This window comes from Centruroides sculpturatus, unplaced genomic scaffold (genome assembly GCF_000671375.1).
Source record: "Centruroides sculpturatus isolate CEXI.00-Female unplaced genomic scaffold, Cexi_2.0 scaffold413, whole genome shotgun sequence".
NCBI classification, from domain to species: Eukaryota; Metazoa; Arthropoda; class Arachnida; order Scorpiones; family Buthidae; genus Centruroides; species Centruroides sculpturatus.
Window position 1 is genome coordinate 41,870 of NW_019384661.1, and position 23,985 is coordinate 65,854.

At 28.2% G+C, this 23,985-nt stretch overlaps 1 protein-coding gene across 3 annotated transcripts in view; it reads left to right on the forward strand.

Annotated features, from left to right (window-relative positions):
* Positions 1 to 993: 993 nt before the first annotated feature.
* The window catches only part of LOC111626552, a 25,714-nt gene continuing 2,722 nt past the window's right edge, over positions 994 to 23,985 (forward strand). Inside the window, exons 1-5 of one of the 3 annotated variants that reach the window (XM_023369964.1) lie at positions 994 to 1,194; positions 12,972 to 14,850; positions 22,500 to 22,636; positions 22,893 to 23,020; positions 23,168 to 23,417. In XM_023369964.1, coding sequence (XP_023225732.1) covers positions 1,137 to 1,194; positions 12,972 to 14,850; positions 22,500 to 22,636; positions 22,893 to 23,020; positions 23,168 to 23,417 — 2,452 coding nt within the window. In that variant the 5' untranslated portion in view covers positions 994 to 1,136. Of the gene's footprint in view, positions 1,195 to 3,059; positions 3,122 to 12,971; positions 14,851 to 22,499; positions 22,637 to 22,892; positions 23,021 to 23,167; positions 23,418 to 23,985 lie in introns of those variants that run through there. The other 2 variants (XM_023369962.1, XM_023369963.1) reach the window with 2 other exon arrangements.

Below are 23,985 nucleotides of genomic sequence, written 5' to 3' on the forward strand. Positions count from 1 at the left end.
TGGCCATTATTTGCCTGACCGTTAGGACCTATTTTTAGTATACAAACTGTGAGAAAGTTTGATCTTTGCTTTGGGTCAGGTCATGTTTCGAATTAAATAATTGTGGAAAGAATACTTTTAAAATATTTATTGAACAGGATTAAATATAAACTTTGTGTAATATAGGACAATATGATTTTGGGGTTAAACATTTCGAGGTTAAAGCATTTTAAGTCTATAAATTCAAGAACTGTATTCAGGGTATGAGTCATGTTTTTAGGAGAAATAAGTTTCGTCAAACAGGATCCACTTAGTAATGAAAATTTCCATTAGATAAAAATATTTTTAGTGTGAAACCATTTACTATTTAATACGTAGATAAATGAAAAATTGTAATGGCAAATTTCAAAAAGACTTTATTTTTTTGAAAAAATTTGTATTTTTTATTTAGTTTGGTTTATTTCATTAAACATATTTGATCAGTGGAATATATGTAACAGTTTGTTCATTGAGAAAGGACAAAGGTCAAAGTAGATTTCGACCTTTGTCTTTCTTCAAACTAAATTCTTCATCTGGACTTCATTAAAATGAAGTGCCATTTCATATTATTCAACAGTATGTATTTACATGATGAGAGGCAGTTAAGTAACTTACTGCATGTCATCTTTATCAATAATTTGTGTAATCATCTTTATTTACAAAAGTATTTTATTATAAAATAATAATTTTTGAATTAAACTTTCAATCCGGTTTACAAATAAGAAGTAAAGTTACAAAATTAGAAAGTAACATAAGAAATAACATTTACAGTTTTCTTACAGTTGTAAGCATCAAAGCGTATAATTATTTAAAAATCAGTTCCAGTGAGTTCTAAGTACAAAAATGGCATAAACATCAACAAAGTAGGAGTTGTGGGGAGAGAATTCTATAGACCGAGACGTATCTTCCAATGAGACGACTCGTACCATCCCTAAGTCAAACTTTCTACGGAGGGGGAGTGAACAGGAAAGACAACACCGCAAACCAGTTTGCGAACGGCGAGTGCTTACACACATCAAATTCTTCTATATCCGTCCAAGAACAAAAGACGAAAATGTTATTAAAAATCACCGAAATTTTACTAAAATGGATATGTTCTATGTGATGTTTGATATACCATGTGGGTCTTCGTATTGTTGAATTTATTGGCGACTTATGGCCAACGACCGGTGACAGGTAAGTGCAGATTCTCAAGATGGCGTACAAGGTCACTGTTTTACCTGTTGTGCACCCTATTAGAGGTCATCTTTATTGTGTTGTCTTATTGTAATCAATGTTTTGTATATTAACTTTCCAATAGTTTTAGTTTATTTTATATGTAATATATATATTAAACAATGAAATGATATTTATTTTTAGTAATATAAGATTATTTATTTACAAAAAGCAGGTGTAAATAATGAGTCGTAAAATAATTTAAAAAGTCAGATCTATGTCAAAATTAATACTAATTTACAATCACTTAACATTTAGGACATAAAACACGAAAACCCATTAAGTCTTTTTGAATTTAAAATTCTNGATTAACCCACTTTGGGGCCCTAGACATTTTCTTCTTATCGGGCTCCCTCCCGGCTCTTTCAATTAATAAATCTTGTTAATATTATTTCTATTAAATCGCATACAGACACTGCAGCTGCTTAATAAAAAATAAAAGCAAAATTATTTAACAATATTTCACAGGATTTAAGAATACATATAATTAATATTATTCTTATCGCTATAAAAAAAATTCTATATTAGTACGCCTCGTGTTCGTGGAGTGTACAAAGTTTTTTAAATAATTCGAAGGCAATGGTAAAAACTATGAACTAAGTTTAATTATAATTATTAATTTACTTAAGAGATGGTGCCTAATGTCTACCTCTAATGTCAAATTACTTTATACTAATCATTTAATTAGCCATATTATAGCCCGATATTAAGGCAATCGTTTGGTGATTTATTGTATATTTCTCGGGCTTTGAGTTGTTATTATTTATAAAAACGTGTATAATAATTTTTATTCCTTTTACTAGTTTTTGTGATATTTTATGCAGTTTTATGTTAAATTTTCTGTTCTGACCACATTTATGCTTATTTTAAATATCTACATTCCTGACCAAGTTCAATTCAATTTTCAAACAGCAAGAAAAATTGCTGTGTTTTCCTTATGTATGGACATGTTAAATCAGGAACATATTGCTGGAAATGTTGATTTAATCACTATTAATTAATTATGACTAAGACAAATGCAGAGAGAGCTTGAAAGTATCATGAGAAAAATTCAAGCAAGTAAAACTACCCAAAACAGCATCTAAAAACTTATGTTTTCAGTGAAAAACACAAAAAATTTTACTTAGTATATATCCCTTCTTTTTGATTGAAAAAAATGTATATATATATAAATGTATATTTTATTTTCTGCATCCTTTTTTATTTTTAATTATTTCAATGAATATTGCAAATAATACATCTACCTTAAAAATTGATAAAGAAAAATATTTGTTCATAATCTGCAGCAGTGACTGCTTTCCTGTTTCAGATTGACTAGAGTCTCATGCAATTCCAGCTTTAACAGGTTTACTCTATTTTAAGCTGCCTTTTTAGTTAATACTATGAAACAAATATTGTATTATCATATAATTTGCATTTGAAATTAACATTCTGCACACACAAACAACAATCAAAATTTCTATCTTTCAATATTTTCTTTAAATTCTGTTTTGATTAGGGTTTCTCATTTCCCGGTCTTTTGCTTGTCCCGGGATCCCGGGATAAAAGTGAACTGTTTCCCGGGATCCCGGGAAATCCTGGGATAGAATTAATTATTTCTAAGGTGTACAAAATATCTTGAAATCAAATGATATAATTATTTTCCATTTTTTAAAGTAATTTTAAAGTTCTGTAACCTCCAAAATCATATTAATAATGCTGTGTAAGGTCTATAGGCCTATAATAAAAATTACCTTTAAATAACGTAGAAATTTTCACAAATAGAAAAAAATTAATTAAAGTTTGCTGGAAACTGCATACAACAACAACAAAAAAAAAAATTNATATACCATGTGGGTCTTCGTATTGTTGAATTTATTGGCGACTTATGGCCAACGACCGGTGACAGGTAAGTGCAGATTCTCAAGATGGCGTACAAGGTCACTGTTTTACCTGTTGTGCACCCTATTAGAGGTCATCTTTATTGTGTTGTCTTATTGTAATCAATGTTTTGTATATTAACTTTCCAATAGTTTTAGTTTATTTTATATGTAATATATATATTAAACAATGAAATGATATTTATTTTTAGTAATATAAGATTATTTATTTACAAAAAGCAGGTGTAAATAATGAGTCGTAAAATAATTTAAAAAGTCAGATCTATGTCAAAATTAATACTAATTTACAATCACTTAACATTTAGGACATAAAACACGAAAACCCATTAAGTCTTTTTGAATTTAAAATTCTTTGTTAATGCGGAACACTATTGAAGTTAAGCTAATATAAAACTTTACTTTAAAAAATAATAATGATGACCTATTTAATTATAAATATTAATTTTCTATTAAACTATTTTTTAAATTTATATTCGTATAAATGCTTAAAAACAAAGGCTAAGAATGCATCAGAACAATTTCTGAATCTCTTTGTTAATGGCGAACAGTGGGATTGACAAAAATGGCATTTACTTTATTGTATTGATAACTAACGATTTCATTAAACAATATATTCTTAAATAACAAAATAAATAAATATAATTCTTTGTCACCTAATATTTATATATATTGAAAATTCAGATATATTCAGGCTCAAAAAATATTTAAAATTTAATTTGAAATTATCTATTAATTAATATATTTTCCATCATAATTGTAAATAATAAAGAAAATCCTGCTATATTGTATTCCCTTTCATAAGTTTTGTTTTTATATGTTAGTTTTACGATTCGAAAGTATCTAAAACGTCTGAATTAGATATAAAAATGATATATAATCGGATGTAAAGCTATTGAAAGCAAATATAAATTAAAAGTAATTAAATGAAATAATATTTAAAACTATAAAATGAAATGACAATAATATTATTTGTAGAAGCTGATAGTTAAATAGCACATTTTTATTAAAAATGTTCGTGGTGACTGTTTTAGATAAATATAATGTAAGTTAAAACTGAAATTGCTTCATTTTTATTGTTAAAAACTTGATTTTGATGAAATCACACGAACAGCCACTTGAATGCTTGGCTAGTTAAGGAAGACGTGCTCATTCTCCCGATAATTTCTGGCAAAAGACAGAGAAAGTAAATTCCTCACGTATAATATTTTAAAGTAATGAATTCTTGAATTGTTATCATCATCACTATTGCCAGCTACGAGGACTCACTATTGAATAAATGTCACGCCCATTAATTAAATGATAATTGTATGAATATATTTTAATGTATTATTATGCAAAATTCATTAGTTCAGTTTAAATATTTTACACGAATTATCTTAACATTATAACAAATATATATAGAAATCTTCGTTGATTTCAAAAGTCGGATGTCATTCATTGTTTTTTGTATAAATATCGAAAAAGATACAAAACCTATATAATAGAACTAAAAATATATACCGAAATATAATATTTAACTCTCGTATAAAAATAAACCTACAACTTATTGTTAACACAACTTTACAAGTTCATTTTTCCATTAAAATAGATATCCATTACGAAATTTTATTCAAAGTATAATAATAACAAGCTACAGTATTTTAAATACTTTTATATGCATCTAAATAGATATAATTAAAAATGCAGAAATTTTAAAAATGTATTTCTAGACAAGAAACTAATAAAACAAAATATATTAGATATTGTTAATGAAGCATCTATATATTTTTAGCGTATATTTATTACGTGATGAAAGAAAAAAAAATATCGAGGCCATATTAATAATTCATTAACGATAAATAATAATTTTGTACGCCTCACAAACTAAATAGAATTCAAGAATTAAATTATTTTGATAATGAGAAACTTATTTAATGTGTATGAACAGAGAGTTTATTAGATTTCTAAGTAGTAACTAACGATCAGTGCCGTAACTAGGCAGGTGCAACAGGTGCATTTTCGTTTTCCTAAGAATGATCTTGTATAGCCTATTTCTTGTATACACAAAAAATATTTATAAACAATTCTTTAATCATGCTGGTATGTGTTTTATTGTATTATTTCCCCCGAAAAAGTTAAGGAGCTCAAAAATAAAACCTTTCACAGGGCAGATGAAAAGCTAATTATGACACTGGTAACTATGATGATAACTTCCGAAAGAAAATAAATAACAATACTATATTATATACAATTTATTATCGAAGTTTTATCTTTTATTCGTTTTAATTATTTAAATAAAATAGAAAAGTATTAAAAATTAAAAACGAAAAGTAAGTTTATTGTATATTATTCTATATTACCATTTATTAAATGTAATTTACAACTGATTTTGATTATAAAATCATTTAAATTGAGTGATCATAATCAGTGAAAAGCGCAATAAAAATATGCAGAATTATTTTAAATGTAAATTTATATATTTTACTTTATTATTATAAATCTAAAATTAAATATATTTTGTTGAATATATAATAAAACAATTTATTTATATTTAAGATATACAAAATATGATTCTAAAAAAATTTTAATACTGTATATATAGTTTAATATTACTATGATGTTTAAAATAGATAATTAATTTTTTAACTTGACCTTTCTCGCATTATTGTTCCCTTAAGGAAAATTTGAATGGGGACATTAATTAAACTTGTTTAATAATTAATTAAAGAAAAATATTACTCGTAAGTAGTTCTTATCAAACAAATCTGACCATTGATAAACTTGAATGATAAATTTATATCGAATTACTTCTTTGATAGCACCATTGTTCGAAATGTCAGTCAAATTTTTAGGACAGGATAAAATAAGAAAAAAATATATAGATAATAAGAATAGATTGTATTTATAATGTGCCTTTTGGTTGCTTGATTAAATTTTAATGTGCTACTTGGTTACCTGGTTATATTTTTACTGTTACTACTTGATTAAATATGTGTAAAAGCAATAGCATTTGTTTATGTCTGATTTTTTATTATTTACTGTATATCTACTGTAACAGTACATTATTTAGATTTTTTTTTTAATTACTAGATGTATCCAGTTAAAAATTGCATTATTTCACAATTAATTTAAAATATTAAATATATCAGTAAAAGAAGAAAACGTTAATAAATATCAAAACATAGTGACCGAAATTAATTAGAAAAGAAATAGTTATTTGTATTTTAAAAAATCCACTAATTTGTTCAATTTTATATTAAATTACATATACAATATATAGCCTATATATTTTCCTGTTTTATAACTTAATTGTAAGATATTTATTCTAAAATTATTTGTAACAGAGTTTAATTTTTATATTTCTCTTTATGATTATATTTAATTCCGCTATTGAAACAACTTCCGTTTTATTTTATAAAGGTAAGCATACGTATCAAATATTGTATTTGATGTATGAAACAAATTTCGAGTTTTCTGCAATAAATAAAAACATGGATTCCGCCTAATCACTTGCGATTATGCATCATTGACTTTGAAGTTAATGGCAAATTTCTATAAGAAAAACTCGTTGATTTTGTTTGAAATGGATTTTTCCCCCAACAGTCTACCTATCTAAAGAGCAGAAAATTCCAGTTTTAAAAATAACTTTAGAAAGTTATAAATTCCTGAAGCAATTTCCCCACCAAGCTGTATTATGTCAGTTTCTATAAATGCTTTAAATTGAATTCTCTTTGTGTCCATTCTTCTCGGTCACAAAGGAGCATTATCGTCACCCGATCTTCCTTACTCAGCATCATCACTCAATCTGTAACGATAAAAAACTTTCCATTGATTCTGAACTCTGTATATTTGAACCTCATTATTTTTACGCTTATCTTTACGTCTAAGACTAATTACAAGAGCATAACGTAGTGTTATTTTATACATTCTAACGTAATAGAAAATAGATTTTCTTAAAATCGTTAAATCAATTATGTCGAATTTGTAGTACATTACGGTTATTGAATAAATCACAATACTTATAGAATCGCCATAACGATCAAGGCGAATTAGTTTCCTATCTCATCTGTATAGCGTAGACTATTGACACAAAATAATACTCGATATTATTCTTTATTTCAGTCATACCAGTAGATATATAGTCAAAATGTGTAAATGATTTGATAGCTGTTATCCATTTAGCTATGGTATTTTTTATTTAGTTCTTTTCGGTTTTCTAAACGTAATTTTATTAACGATAATTCTAGAAAATGTTTAGATTGATTTTGTATATAAGTTTTATATTTATACAAATGTAATATTAAATAATTATTGAATTAATATATATATATTTTTTCTTATTAGATAATCAGTAATGAATTCTTTTTGCATTGAGAATATAAGAGCCTTTGTAAAATAGAAAAGAAATTTTCGATTGAATAAAAGTACAAATTATCACTCTTCTGAAGAAAACGTCTTTGTAAATTAGTATTTTGTCATTGTATAGTACATCATAATTATAAAAGTTTTCTATAAAGAGTTTTCTTCAAGCATTCAATCGGAAGACCACAGAAACGTTTTTGAATAACAATGATATCATGTAGCATTATGTTGTTAAGAATAGAGAAATTTTGTGAAATCAAACTGAAATTAGTGTCTGGTTTGTTGGGTAAATTCTTTTACTTTTCAATGAAAGAACTGTTAAATTAAATTAATTAAAAACCTACTAATGTGAGGTAGGAATAAAGACTTGTCACACCAGTGATAATAAGCACGAACATCCAGGTATCAATGGAATACATTTAATAAAACGAGAGGGAGTGTACATTAAAAACGAGAGGGAAGCATTAAAAATAGAGGGAGGGAGCATTAAAAATAAAACGAGAGGGAGTGTACATTAAAAACGATTAAATTAACAATTGACATGAAATAACCAAAATGCATTTCGGACTATCGGAATAGTCCCTCTTCAGTTGGTATACATATATAAAAAAGGTGAGATACTTAAAATTATACAAGACAAAGGAACTGTTATAAAGGTATGATCATTGAGTAATAAATGGGTGTAGAGGAGACAGGTTTAAGGTGGCTTCATTATGTTACATGATAGCTTGACATAAGGGTTACTATTATAAACAATATTAAAATTAGCGGAATAATAAGGTAATTGTTTTACAAAATAAGTTATATCTACATAACATAACAGTAGTAAGATGGAGTTTGAAGGTGGCATTGCTACAAGATGCAGAGCAGTTATGAAAGAGGTGTGTTACAGGCAACATCTGGAGAACAAGTGGTGACTAACATCTTAATGGCCAACCTTCATTACATCACTTCTTAACCAGATGTTAGTATTAAGACTATAGGTTTCTTCATTTAATGGATGAGGGTCTGTGCTCAAATATCGACTGGAATCTAGGTAATAATGTACACCCCTTCTCGTTTTATTAAATGTATTCCATTGATACCTGGGTGTTCGTGCTTATTATCACTGGTGTGATAGGTCCTTATTCCTACCTCACATTAGTAGGTTTTTAATTAATTTAATTAAACCAAGGGCAAAAAGCAATTTCTTTATATTGAAACAACTGTTATTAAATTACATTAGAGTATATTTATGTAGGCTAATTTTTTTGAACCAAAGGTCAGATCCATTACACAAGATGATATTTTTGGTCTACGGTTATTTTTATCTTATCAACAATTGGTTTTGGACTAAAACTCACTACAAGAGTCCAAATAAATAATTTAGTTAATTAAAAGTAATTTGTTTTTTGCAATCACAAGTGATCAAAATAATCACATATTTGCTTGAGACCTAATGCCTATTAAATTGTAACCTTTATGTTTCTATATTAAGTTATTAGTATTGATTAAAAGTCACACGAATTACATCTTTGCATGAAATTTGAAGATAAGCGTAAGACAAAAGCGTGTTGGCACATCATATTGCCGAAATCTTAAGATTACACACGAAAGTAGATCTTTTAGATAAGATTATTTTTGCTTTTCTAAATATAGATTAATTAGCTCTATCTTTTGAAATGTCTATTAATAAAAACAAAGATTTCTAAAAAGCAGGTTAAATGAATCTTAAACAGAAAAGTTTGTGTAAATTTCTATAATAGCAACTTTCCTCACAGATTTATTTTTTTAATTAATAAGATTTGATTTAAAAATGTGAAAATTAACAACAAATTGTGTTTATCAACAAGATTATAAAAGATAAATCATAATATTTATAAAGTTATGCAAAATATAATGGTTATAATATAAACGATTTACAAAAAATATGAAAACCTAGCCTAAAACACTAGAGAAATGTGAAATAATGGCTATATTGACAAAATTTAATAAGTAGTGTTGTTTTAAGAGAATCTTCAGTGAATAGACTATTATTGAATTCGATCCAAAACATCAAAATTTATTATTTTGTTTTAACGAAAAGTATATAACTTGATAAAATATTCTAGAATTATTACTAAAAAAATATACTTCAAATTGAGCGAAAGCATATATTATTTAAACTAGGTTGTTGAGCACTTGTATGGAGTACGGAGTGTAGAGCTGGCCCCTTTTGCCATTTTTCGTTGAACAAATGAAATATGTAAAATGTTTATTTATTAATAAAAAGTAGATTTTATTTTTTGTTGGTAAAAATAACATTAATATTATAGGGATGGGAACCGCTATGGACGTCTTAAGTTTTCTCCGGGCCCAAGAAAAATTGCCCCTTCTCGACGGCCCCGTTTATTTTATATTATCCTAAAATCATTATTTATAGATAACAAGTTATTATAAGTCTTCTGATTGATAAAATTATGATTTTATCAGTCAGTTCTCCGATAAAATCGGTAATTTTGTTGTAAAACTTTTAAATTCTCGCAGTTACAGCAATGTAATACTGTATTATCTACACCCAATTTTCTCAATTTTTGAGTTTGGGTGTGCACCATCTGTCAAAATTCATATGTTTAACTTGTGATGGAAAACGTTCTACATTATCAAATGAATTTTGTCAACTCTGTATTCGTGGCATAACAATTTTTGAGATTCAATTCATACATACACACACAGCCTACATTCAGAAAATCAATTATCGTTTTTTTCGCCTTATAAGACACACTTTTTTGTATTTAAAAATCTAGCTGACAATTACGATGCATGCTATAAGCCGAATGTATTTAATATATTATCTAAAGTACATTGCAAAATGCAATACACTATGCTAAAATATCAGAGTATAAGAAAAATTATCGCTTTTGCTCATTGTTAAACTTCTGTAAACATTTACCGATTTTACAGAACGACAAAAACAAAAACAACGCGATTAAAGAATTTTTCTAAGAAAGATTAGAATTCGAAGGTAGTTACCATGATACAGGGTGATTCACTCGAGCTGAACACTTACTTTGTTCAATACGTTTTGATTGCACAGTTATATTTGAATAGCATGTAAGTTGAAACATACTTGGTCTACTGCTACATCGTAAAATGAAGAATCATTCCGTAAGTGTTCATGCTTACCTTTTTGTTTTATACGAAGATATTCCACATAAGTATTCATTCCCGAGTAAATCACCCTGTACTTTACTTTACGTTCTACTAATAAAAAACGTTCGAGCTGGCAATCTGCAGACAGATCTAACAATATACAGAAATATCTTATCTATTTAACTAATACAATTAAGTTCATAAAACTTAAGATGTTCCTAAAATTATTGTTAAATGTTATTTTTAACTTTCATAAGTTCATAACAATAGTTATAGAAGACGAATATCAAGTTTAAATGAATAAAATTTGATTTTAACTGTAAGATTTTATAAAGGAATTACAATGTAGTAGGATGCTTTTTTTACCCTTCGTCTTGTAGTCGTCAAGACTGTCTTTATTTTATCCTCATTATGGGTTCAATCAGGCTCATAATGGAGCTTGGGATCTGATAAGATACCTAAAAATTCTGGAAAATCGGAGTTAAATTTGAATTTGGATTCTTCAGAGCATTACACAAATATCTTCAATTTTCTACCGAAGTTTAGATACTATATAAACTTAAAACTATTTTGTAAAGTTCTTTTACATATTAATATATTTTAATATTAGTAATAAGTAGGTAACCTAATAGTTCAATCAATATGAACTCGCTTATACAGTGGTACCTCAGGATACGAACGCCCCAGCATACGAAATTTTCAGGATACGACATGAAATTCGAACATATTTTTGCTCCACGATACGAACAAAAACTCACCATACGATGTTACATTAGTTCGCAGCGCCATTTTTTTATTCACTTCTGTTCATCAGTCTCAGTCCGCGTGTTTGCTTCGTCGTGGAAGTATCTCGCTCTATAAAGGAAATCTCGAGGTATTATCAGAAAGTGACTGATTTTATTGAAAAGAAACATCCCGGAAAGGTTCACACTGGCCGTATTGCTGGTCAGAGTAATGACATTTGCCTAAGTCATTTTAGAAACATTTTAAAAAGTAGGTAAAGCCAAACCTCTTTGGATAGATATTTTACCAAGCGACCTGTATCCAGTGGAAGTGCTGGTGGAAGTGAAGGAAAGAAAGCAAAAAGCAGTGAATAAAATATTAAAAAATATATATATATAAAACAAAAAAGATAAAAAAATTAGTGTTATATTATTTTTAAGTTATTGTTACATTATGTTATGTAAGTTAAGTTTTAGTATCATTTCCCTTCTCCCTCTCCTCCGCCACTAGTTTACACCTCCATCGTCGTCTATCCTCAAAGGTAAAGTGCAAATAAAACTACATTTTTTTATCATTTATTATTCTATTATGTTTATTTATATATTTAGCAACTACAAAACGCATTTTTCAGTGTTTTCCTTACTATACTTTTTTTTAATGTACTACTTAGCTTTAATTTGAGTGTGTTTTGGTGTTGGAACGAATTATTTGGTTTTACATGTAATCGTATGGGGAAAAATGATTCACCTTACGACATTTTCATGATACGACCTCAGTTTCGGAACTGATTAATTTCGTATCCTGAGGTACCACTGTAATTAAAATTTAAATGCTTTGTTGCCTTTAAAAAAACTTTAAACTGCTTTAAAAAAGTTAAAATAAATTTAAATTTGATAATCTTTTTGTGCAAAACAACACTAAAAGAATTTCTATAATTATGTTGCAAAAGAAAAAAAGCTTTGCAATTAATTAAAATGTATTTAATGGTTCAAAAAATGCAGGAAAAAATTAAATAAATAATAATAAATAAATAAAAATTATAATTATTAAAAATAATTATAATTTTTAATTATCTAGCATTATAATTATTAAAAATAATTATAATGCTAGATAAATTGAAACTAAAAATAATAAAATAATAAAACTCTGTCCTTTAAACCAAAACCGAAAACAAAAACAAAATTAAGTAATTAAAATCAAATCAATTGAAAATTAAAACAATGTTTTTAAAAACGGTTTAAAATTTTTGGAATTTTTTAAATTATAAATCAAATTAATTTTTAAATTTATATTAATTGTGTGCGGCGGAGATGAAGCATTTTACTTTTAATACAGCGTATGTATTAAAGTGTTTAGCTCTCTACTTTGCAAGCGAATAACTTTTATATTATTATTTAGGTTTATATTGTACTGCGTACACGTTTTAAATTATAATATATATACTTAGCATTACTATTAATATATTCTATTACTTACATTTCAAATAGCATTATCATTATTATTTTGTTGTAGTTTATATTTATGAGAAATGTCTGCGTTTTTCAAACGATTTATAAAAATCAAGTTGTATGTTAAATTTTTTTTAATATATAGGCTATATATATAAGGTCTATTCAATATTAATAAAATAAAGTAAATTCAATGCAAACGGTGGAAACATTACCTTATGTTTACATTTTTCAGGTTCAGTTCAGGTCGATATGTTCTCAAGTCCCAATTCAGCTAAAATGGATACATCACAATTTCATTCTTCTACAAAGCAACTAGAGATTCATTCTTCTAGAACTCAGCCAGAAAGTCCTTATATCCAATCTTCTGTTATGAATACAGTAAGCTTTCACATTAGTTCTTCTCACACTCAACCAGAAAGTCAATTTATTCAGTCTTCTCAAATTCAATTAAAAAGTAAGCAAATGATTTCGTCTCGGATAAAATCAGAAAATGAACAAGTTCGCTCTTCCCGAACATCCAGAGAGTTTCTTCAATTATACTCTACCCCTGTACTTATAGAATCGAAAAATCATTCTTCCCGAATGCCCGTACGTGTTTCTACGAAATATGTTCAACTTGTTTCTTCACAAATAACCGCAGATTCTCTTCAATTTCGTTCTTCTGGAATTCATTTAGAAACTCAACCTTTAATTTCTCCTACTCCTGCTTATGTATCTATCACAAAATCAAAAACTCCATATTTATCAAATGATCAGCATTCTTCGAACGTACCCATTGTAACGTTAAATTTGTCGTCTATGCAGTATTCAAATTTAGAAAAATCTTCTTATTTAAATACTCCGATATCTGAATCTAAAATAACGTATCAACAAATATCACCAACACCGACCATTGCTCGTAGTGAATTGCAATACTCTACTGATATCACATGGAGTCCTCCTTTAGATGTAACTTCTCCTATTAGAATTTCTGGTAAACAATCAAAAGACAAAGTTCCTTCTTTATATGATATTATTGGTGGAATTATTCATCTTTTTGATGGTGACGCCGAATCAAATGAAACACATGTTTCGAGGATTCCGCATGAAGAAAAATCGGTTTATCCATCTAGAAAAAATGATAGAGGACCGCCAAAAATATATCCATTAAATTCTGATAAATCAGTATCAATAAGTCCCAAAATTTATCCTACTGCTTCAATTCCTGATCATGTTATCACTCAATCGCCTTTTATTTCAACAATCGTTCCTTTGAAATCATCTATCGAGTTAGATTCCTTAGAACAAAATATTGAAACTGTAACAAAAACTTCTGTATTACCAGATTTAACGAGTAATAGTCTTTTAAATATGTTTAAAAGTCGCTCTGAAAATCCGTCCTTATCTACAAGTATCATTAAAATATCATCCTTTATTCATGACTCAGAAAAAATTTTAGGTATTGAAGATTCAGTATCAATTAAACAAATATCGAAAAGTATTGGCTTACAATCTGAAGTTCCTAGTGGCCCTGTTACGGATTGGGTGCCTTTAATAGATCGTCCTACAGTTAAAGCTAAGCCAGAATTTTCAGCGAATAATACTGGATTATCGATTATCACAGAACCTTCCGTTTTTGATATAACCATAGTAAATTCAATTGAACATTCAGATGTTACAAGAGATTTTCCTGTAGAACATTCCACGCGCTCTAATACAGATTCCATCTATGTGCCAAATGAAAACGTTGATCATACGTCTCCTATGCCAGATTACGAAGCACCTAATGAAGAAGCTGCGGAAATAGATGAAGTAATTGTAACTCTTTTAGGATCCGGAACTTTAAAATCTGAGAGTTCCACAGTTACATCATCATCATCATCATCATCATCATCATCTGTAGGACCTGCTACAGGTCGTCCTTATGTTATACCTGTGGATATAGAAGAAGTAAGACCTTTCATAGGTGCACAGATACCATCTCAGCCAACAAGTAAACCCAATGGTCATGTTCAGATTGCTGCTGCAGGAATAAATGTGGCAGATGAAAACAATGGAAATAATTCTCCTTCTCAAAAGCATCCTACTCTTTTAAGGCCAGGGAGACCTCGAGTCAATCCTCCAATAATCAGGTAAGTTTATATTATGTTTTGAATTTATTTTAAAGTAAATACGTAATTCTATAAATAATTTAAAAGTATGATCGTAATTTATTCTTTCCTGCAGACTTAGATAAATTTAGATTCGTAACAGGTATTTAAAGTCGGAATTTTATTCCTCATTCTTCGCCTATTAGATGGTTCCGAGTGTAATAATAATTTTGTCGTTGCGAGCAGGCAAGACCATTCATACTGTAATACACGAAATAAATTACGCCACCACAAAATAAGGACATTTGTGTGCTTGTGCTTCGTTTAACCAGCAGATCCAATTCGAAATTTTACTTTCTCAGCTGTAATATATATATGCTAACCTAACAAAAAATGATCCCTCTCCAAGATTTTTACAGTTTTAGACTCAGAGAACCTTTAAAAGTCGAGAAATGTAAAAAAAGAACTTCGGGATTTTTTCCTGTATGCATGGATGTTAGTATATGGGGAGCTTGATTTTTTTACCCATTTTAAGGCTTAATAACTCTCGTGCCTTTTCTCATACATTTCCGAAATTTTTCGAGGAGATTTATATATTAGAGGAAAATGTTTCTAGAAATTTTCAGGAAAATCGGACAATTAGTTCAAGAAATATTAAAGCGATTGAAGCTATATATCAAAAGCTTCCAAGTTATGAAATTTTTTTTACTCGCGCAAATTTTTAGTTTACGAAAAAATAAATGTATTTGTTTCTAATACTTTTTTAAAAAATTACTCTCACACTCAATATTAACGGATTTTATGTTTTTTGTATAACTTTTGATAGAATAAACCAATTGAGTTCTAACTTTTTTTCAATATATATATGTTAATAAAATAGTTTTAAGAAATTCGTATTTTCCCTGATGAAATTAATTTAAAAATTAATCTCATCAGTTTGTTTTGAAAGTACAGTCAGTACATGTAAGTAGACAGGGCTATTTGGGTCGTGCATGTCTTCTTATTTTTATTAAACTAATAACATTTAAAAAATAAATGAAATTATAAACAACAATGCATTAGGGATATTAATGAGCCAAATATTGTAATAAATAAATTTATTAAGCATAAAATACAATATATCAAGTATTTGCTAAGTAACAAAGGAATTATTTTAAAGCTACTTGTCACATATAAATTGTTTTTTCCAATAGCTCCCACACATTTCATGATACTATTGTTTATATTTCTAGCACAAATATGGGAACTACCACATTTCGTCAAGTGCATGTTCTATCTGACTCTCTCTACACGGACATTTTTGGTTACGCGCACTCAGAAGTACAGTACTTATGAATTACTTGGTCAAAGTTATAACACAGCTTAAATTGAAAGGAAGAATCTCACAAGGCATATAAACAGCTTTGGAAATAAAACAAAATGAACTGGTTTCCACAAATACTGCTCACTCCCAACCTTCCCGGTGTTCATATCAGTGGACATTTTTCTTAAATCTGAACTGTGACATGTATTATTCTGTTCATTAATTAAAATTTTTAATATAAAATTATTTACTTTAAAAATTTATTATCATTTTACTATGACGTATGTAGCCTATATCAGTTTATACTCAAATTCTTATAAATATGCTCCACTGAGGACTTCATTTTTGCAAAAGTGAGAGATTTTCAATCCCTGCACCTTGCACTCTTGACAAAGATCTGGAACCCCATATAAAACATTTTCGAGGTGTTATGGATATAGATTTTATTTTCGTAGACGATAAGGCTCGTCAATGACTTTCTTGACAGTGAAAATATTTGTCGAGTGGAATGACCAGTAGGATCATCACACATAATCTATGGAATTTCAGTACGGAGATCCTCTCCGTACTTAAATTCCATAGATTATGTGTGAAATGCTCTAGAGTCTAGAGCAGTGGTCGCAAACTGGCGGCCCGCGGGCCGGATACAGCCCGTTAAGTCTTCATATCTGGTCCGCGTCCTTTATGATTTCTTTTCTAAAAATCAATGTTTATAACATCTTATGGGATTAAAGCATAAAAAGATTCAAATATCCAGGCCTGTCGTAAAGGCCTTTGTTAGAGTTTTTTTAATTTACATTATGTTTTGATTTGCCGAATAATATTGAATTCGTCTCGCGTCTGATATACATGTATTTGACTGGCCCTTTGTGGCGTTTGAGTTTGAGATCCCTGCTCTAGGGAGACGATTGCATCTCGCCAGCTTCTACTAATAACACGCCAGGAGCTTAATATGCTCTTGTTCAAGAATGGACTTTGCTCACGACAGAACTGCTCAGCATGTGTTCATGTAGGAAGCAACTATACGCCAAATTAATCATTTTCTGTACAAAAAGAGTTATGACGATGCTTAGGACTTGTTCTTGTCCTTGTTGATTTGATTCAGCCTATTTTTGTTTATATTAAACCCTAAATCTGTCTTATCTTTCTTTAAAATATAATCCGTGTTCGATATAAGCTTTTATTCTGTTAATGTATTTAACAGTAATGAATAACCATATGAACGTGCTAACCTTATTGTTTTAATTATCAAACTTATCACACATCTATCCTATTTCTTTAACGCTTAATATTCCAGAATGCTTTCGGCTTTGTTAATAACCCTCTTCAACCGGGTTACATACACACATTTCGATAATATAATTTAAATTATGATGAGTCTGACAATTATAACAATAAGGCCAGCAGTCTCATATGGTTATTCAATACTGTTTAATCTAAAAGAGTATCTTCCCTCATTTTATCATCTATACGTTGATTATCTCTGTGTAACTACTACCGATTCAACTTTTAATGTTAACCTAGTTCATTCACTTAAGTATTCTCATCTTGGCTATCCTGTTTTTCCTAATCTGTCCTTTCTTTACTCTAATATATGCTGTAGATCATATCTCATTAATGGCTTAATTATCTTATAAAATTTTATTTTTATTCTAACTGAAATTTGTTATCGCAAAAAAAACCACTAGCCTCCATTTTTGCATCTTATTTTTCACATTAAAGTTTTCTTCTAAACTAATAAAGTTATATATATATATACTTAATAAATCATAGGCATCATAAGCATGGGCGCTAATTCTAAGGAAATGGAAACTTCCTCTTCAACTTCGGTCTTCTCAAACCTTCTTGAGAATCTTTAGAGTGTAGATTGGATCTGTCTTCACCCTTCATTTGATTCTCAGATCTCATCCGTACCTGGGCGTCTTTCCCAGAGGAATATAATCTCTTTTTCTATCTTCAGCAGGCTTACCAAGTACGTATCTGAGAATCTTGTGCTATCAGCTCCGAGCTCTACTCTCCACTTTTGTTTTCCAACCCTTTCTCCAATTTCAATTTTCTTGGTGGAAAACCAGTCAGAAAGCTCTTGGTCACTGGGAGAAGCGTACTTTTACGTTCGCTTGGCCTTAGTGCGGGTGGTCATCCTTCTACTTGTTTACTTGTTTGATGTTTTTCTACAGCTGGATGTATGACTAGGTCAAACACTCGAGTCAAATCTAACAAAACCACATGTCTCGTTTTCCTCTCTACTCCGGAAACTATACTTTACAAAGAGCTTGTGCTTATGAATATAATATCTACTCTAATTTTTGTCCTTCAACGTTGCGGGGCGGCACCCCTTAAGGCATTATTGGAAGCCGAACTAGCTCCGGCCACTAAGAGTTGGGGCCCAAGATCATAAATAAGGAGGACTTTTAGACAGTTTGACATATATAAAAAGAGAAATATATAATCATCGCATTTTTGAAATATAATTAATAGTTATATACATTTATCAATAAGAATGATATTCTTTCAATGACTTCGTCAATATTTATCAGATTTTGTTTTAAAATTATTAAATTGCTAAAGAAATTCTGTAGAGTATTTGCTGTTTAATTGTATATTTACATTTGTACTAATTTCCCAGAAAAAAATCGTTGCTTTTTGCAGCATTTTGTTCTAGAAATGATAAGTTTTCGTTAAATATAATTTTTTCTACTAGTTTCTCCGTGATTCATCTCAAGTTTAAACTATTAACTCAATGAAATACTCGTAGTTGTTATTCCAGTTATCTCTAATTCCGAATAGAATAATTATATTAAAGTCTAAGTTAATAAGAATACTAGCCATAATATATCATATCATATCTTTATTAAATATCAATAATAATAATAAATGTCATTTTGTTGTAGACTTTAAAGTAAAAAATAATTTATTTGGCTAATTGACAATTCATTTAGAAATTAAATTTGTATAGCGTATAAAGCTTCAAATTATTTTATAGTTTAAAAATATTATTATATTATAATATAGCAAAATATCTAAAAGAAATATTTTAAGATTGTTTTAAATTAAGAATTATACTGAAGTAATATTAAGTTAAAAACATAAATTATTTTTTTATTCTGAATTGCCAAGCAGTTATACAATGTCATTACCCTCGGTTGAATCTTATATCCAGTTGTATGAACTCTGCGCCCTAAAGATGACTCATCTTTTCATTGATGTCAGTTGTTAGACAGTTTATTAGTCAACAAAATGATCCTATTCATTAGAGGCATAATTTAGACACTGACAATTTAGAAATGTCAATGATATACGTAAGCGTGACAAGCATAGAAGAATGCAAAACATATATTTAACATTAGTAAAATGTTTAATTAAATTTTACAAATCATTATTTTATTTGATAGAATTATCAGAAGTTATTTTAAATGTAAATAAATTTCCTTAAAACTAATTCAGTTATGAAAATAGGCTTATACTTTTGTTAAAAGAATATAGAATTGAATTTTCTCCTTTTAAATTCTTACATTACTCAAATTTTTAGGCGTGATTTTTATTCTAAAAATTGGTTTATTATTACTTTTATTGTGAATTTTATGTATTGATATAATAAATGACCTTAAATTGTAAGTTTAAATTAATATAAAGAACTTTTTTCTTATTTTTAAATACAGTAACCCTTCGTTATAAACGCGCTTGTCGGGAGACAAAGGGAAGTCGCGATATAAGCGTGTACTAAAAATTCTGGACTTTTACTAAACAGATTATACATGCTATGGAATCTAATGAAACTCGTAAATGAGGAGACGGTAGTTAAAACCAATAAATAAACAATTTTTAATATCAAAAGGAAACCTAAATGATAATTGATCTGTCCACCTATTTTGCTTATTTACATCTTATTATGTTAAATGTATTGTTTCGTCTGCAGTGGTAGTTTCAAGGACAATGGTAAGAATAAAATACGGTATTTCGTTGCAAAAAGAAATTCAATGGCAATTGGTAATTTAAAATGTATTGATTCAAGTGCTATAAAAATTTGGGGACCAAAAAAAACGCGATATAACGAGGGGCTACTGTATTTAATACATTATAATGTGATTGTAGTGGGTGTGATTTCTGTTCAAGAATCATCAGTAACAGACCGAAGATTATTTTCTCGAAAATTTCAGTCGTTTCCTATTGACCAAAACGATTCCTAACCAGTAAATTGACTTACGGATGATAAAAGAATGAGTCATCTTTAGTGATGCAGAGTGCATACAAGATTCATTCTGCACTGATGGTGTATTTAACTCTGTAATTCAGAAACGTATACTTAAATTTTATATTAACGAAAATTTCATTACTTTATAAATTAAATATTGTGTGATACTATTTTATTAACTAATTAGATTAAACAATGAAGCCGTTTTAGATTGCAGAATTTGCACGTTTTTTGTAATGGATTTTGTAATCATTTAAAACTTAAATCTTATGAAAACTTTAGATATAAGTCAGATAAGTGTAGTGTCAAGACTTGTTTGAAACTACACTTATCTGAGTTATCTGTTAACTTACTGTATTAATGATCGAGTGGAAAAATCATTGAACACTTGTCATGGGTTCGCGCCTTACCAATTGGGATTTTCCGAATTTTCTTCGTGTTTAAAAGTTTTATTTGGATATTTACTAAATATATATTTTGAATTGTATAAATTAAATGTAACATTTAATATCCTATATAAAATTTACTTCATGTATTTCAGAAAATATATGTGTGTGTGTATTTTCTTATTTCGAAGATTTCATTAAATTAAATATATGGAGTTTTAACTGTGGTGGTTTATTGTAAAAATGCAGCAACTGCAATAATGGATGATGGGCTAGTGATTTCGGGTGAATGTCCTAAGGCACGTGTAACACAACTGGTCTTTATGATAAAAGGATCGTTTCAGAATTCTTTCTGTCTTTAGCAGATATTTTGGAGCGTGAAAGTCATGAAATATTTTATTGTTCATATATGGTCGCCCCAGAAAATCTCGGTTGATTCACATAGTCCACAGGAAATTACTATTATTATTATTATTTAGAGAGGCTTATAAGAACTAAACTTGATTAAATGGAAAAAATTGTTATTATCAAGAAGCAATTTTGCGTAACAAAAAATCCTTTTTTTGATAGTTTGGGATATGAAGTAACTACTCGTTTGTTGAACTGGAAAAGCATAAAAACTATAATTCTACGATAGTTTTATTCTCCTTTTTTTGTTTAATCATTATTTATCTTGCAGTATGATTTTCAGTGAGAATTTGAGAAAGCAAAATTTTTAGTTCACATAGAGAAAGTGACATTTGAATATAATTTTTTTTAGTTTTTATAGGGGAAGGTGGGGCAAGATGAGAACGTTAAGGTTTGAAAAGTCATAAGATGACAACCATTTTGATGAGAACGATAATTTTTTTTTATTCTCAGCAACTACAACATTTGGTAATATATAATACAAAATTTAATTTTTTAGAAACAAGAAAATTTAATATTTTAAAATTACGTGTAAGTGCACCATCTTGCCCCACCCATGGGGTAAAATGGGGATATTATCACAGGTCAACTATATTTTAAAACTAATTAGTCTTAAAGGTTACTTTGAATACCATAATATCTTCATCTAAAAGGTAGTGTAAACGTTTACAATGATATTTTGTAAAAACTGTAGTAGGCGTAAAATTCGATGAAGTATTGCTAAAATATGGAAAACGTTCTTCCAAACAACGTGCTATTCGGACGTTTTTTCGTCCCATGAACTCTTTTGAGGTTGACATTTAGTTTCCCAAATAACAGCTAGATGAAAACACGTTAACCACGAATAAACAGACATCCCCGTCTTATTCCTTGGCCCCATCTTGCGTCACTTTCCCCTAATATTGAAATTAACTTTAATTAGAAACGGCGTAGTATTAAATTATAGATATTATATTCTAAACACTTTAAAACTGTCAAAATTTAAAAAATTACTATGAAAACCACTTATATAAAACATTTCTTTCTTTTTCTCTTATTTTGTGCGAAGCAATTGCAAAAATTTTTAAAAAGTCATACACCAGGAGAGTATGTAATGAGGACAGGAAATTCTGCAATGCTCCTTTTTTAATACATGATTTTTAAATTTAATTTTAATCACTTTTATCCAAATAACTATTTTTCTCAAACTATGATCTTTGAATACCTAATAGATGTTGCTATATCAAGTAGATAACTAAAAAAGAATTGTGCAATAATTAATTTGAGCAATGATATAAGAAAAAGTCGCAAAATATTTCTCAGAACACTTTTAAAATATTCTGGATACACGTCTGTAAAACAAGTATTGTAGGTTATTTATTATGAATTGAAATCTATTTATGTTATTGTTTATTTGTTTCAGAATCGACACGTGCATTGTTGGTGATGATACAACTTGTGATGGTAGTTTGAATGAATATTGTAAAGCAGAACAAGGAATCAGTTCGTGTCAATGTCGACCCGGTTACGCAAGAACATTTCCTAGAGGGCCTTGTCAAGGTAAAAGGTTAATTGTTTTGCTGCATGATATAACTTTGAATGTGATAAGAATACAGAATTTCATAACTTGGTTAAAGAAAGGTTAAATATATACTGTATATGTATATGTATATATTGTTTCGACGTCTTATAGTAGCTTATTATTTTCATATGACGAAATTATTTAAAATATTATTTAAAAAATATATGTTATATCTGTCATATTTTTAAAATTTAGCTAAATACAAAAGTAATTTTTATTTTCAATTTTTAATAGGTGTTGTTTCTGTTTTGGTATCAATCAGAATTGACCGAATCGGTGATCAAAAAATAATTTTTAATCGAAATTACTTAGATCCTAACAATCAAATATATCAGCAAATGGAATATGAAGCTAGACAAGCTGTAAGTTGACAAAACTAGTTTTTTTTAATAGTTTAAAAATAATGGTTGAGAATAATGTTCGATAATTTATTGAAAATATGAATATTGTACTTGAAAAGCAATTTTCTTATGCATAAAGCAGAAATAATTTCCAAATTTTCTTTTCAGATCAATTCTTTATTCTCTTATACATCGTTTGCTCGTTCTTTTATGGGAACCAAAATTAATAAATTTTATTCATTAGGAAGCAAACTGATTGTCAATAGCACAATACTATTTGACGAAACAGCCAAATCGTCTATTCTGAGACAAAAAATCAGACAAGAAATGGTTAAAGTTATATCAAGTAGAAATCAAAATATTGGTGAGAGTCAATTATATGTGGATGGTCCATTAAACCCTGTACCTGCCATAGAAGGTTTGTTCGAATCTTTATCGTTTAAAACTCTGAGTTCTAAAAATTAAAATTATAATTTATATTTTTAAAATGAAGATGAAGTAATGTGTATAGAATTAAAAGGAAATAAATATTCTATAAAAAGTTTTGAAAGAAAAACTACTTGTTACAGAGAATGTGAGAAATACTAAAATTACTATCAATGCTGGAATTTAGTTCACATAAATAAAAATGTGCTTAATATAAAATAAGATTAAATGCACTATAAAACTAATGATTAATTTTTCAGGAGGAAGATTAATTGCATTTGTAAAAATAAAAAATAAAAACGTGTTATTAAAGGAAATCATAGAATAAATATATGTAAATCTCCTATGTAAATAAGTTATGTTCAAAATATTCTATGTAAATTATAATAAGGAGAGATAATTTTGGAAAATAATAATAGCACATTTTTGTAAAAAATTAAACAAGTCAAATTTTTAAAATAAATCTATTTTAATAACCTTTAAATTTTCATTACTATTAATAAATATCTTAATTGTTTTAATTATAACAGACCTATAATATTTTACTTATTAAATTAGGG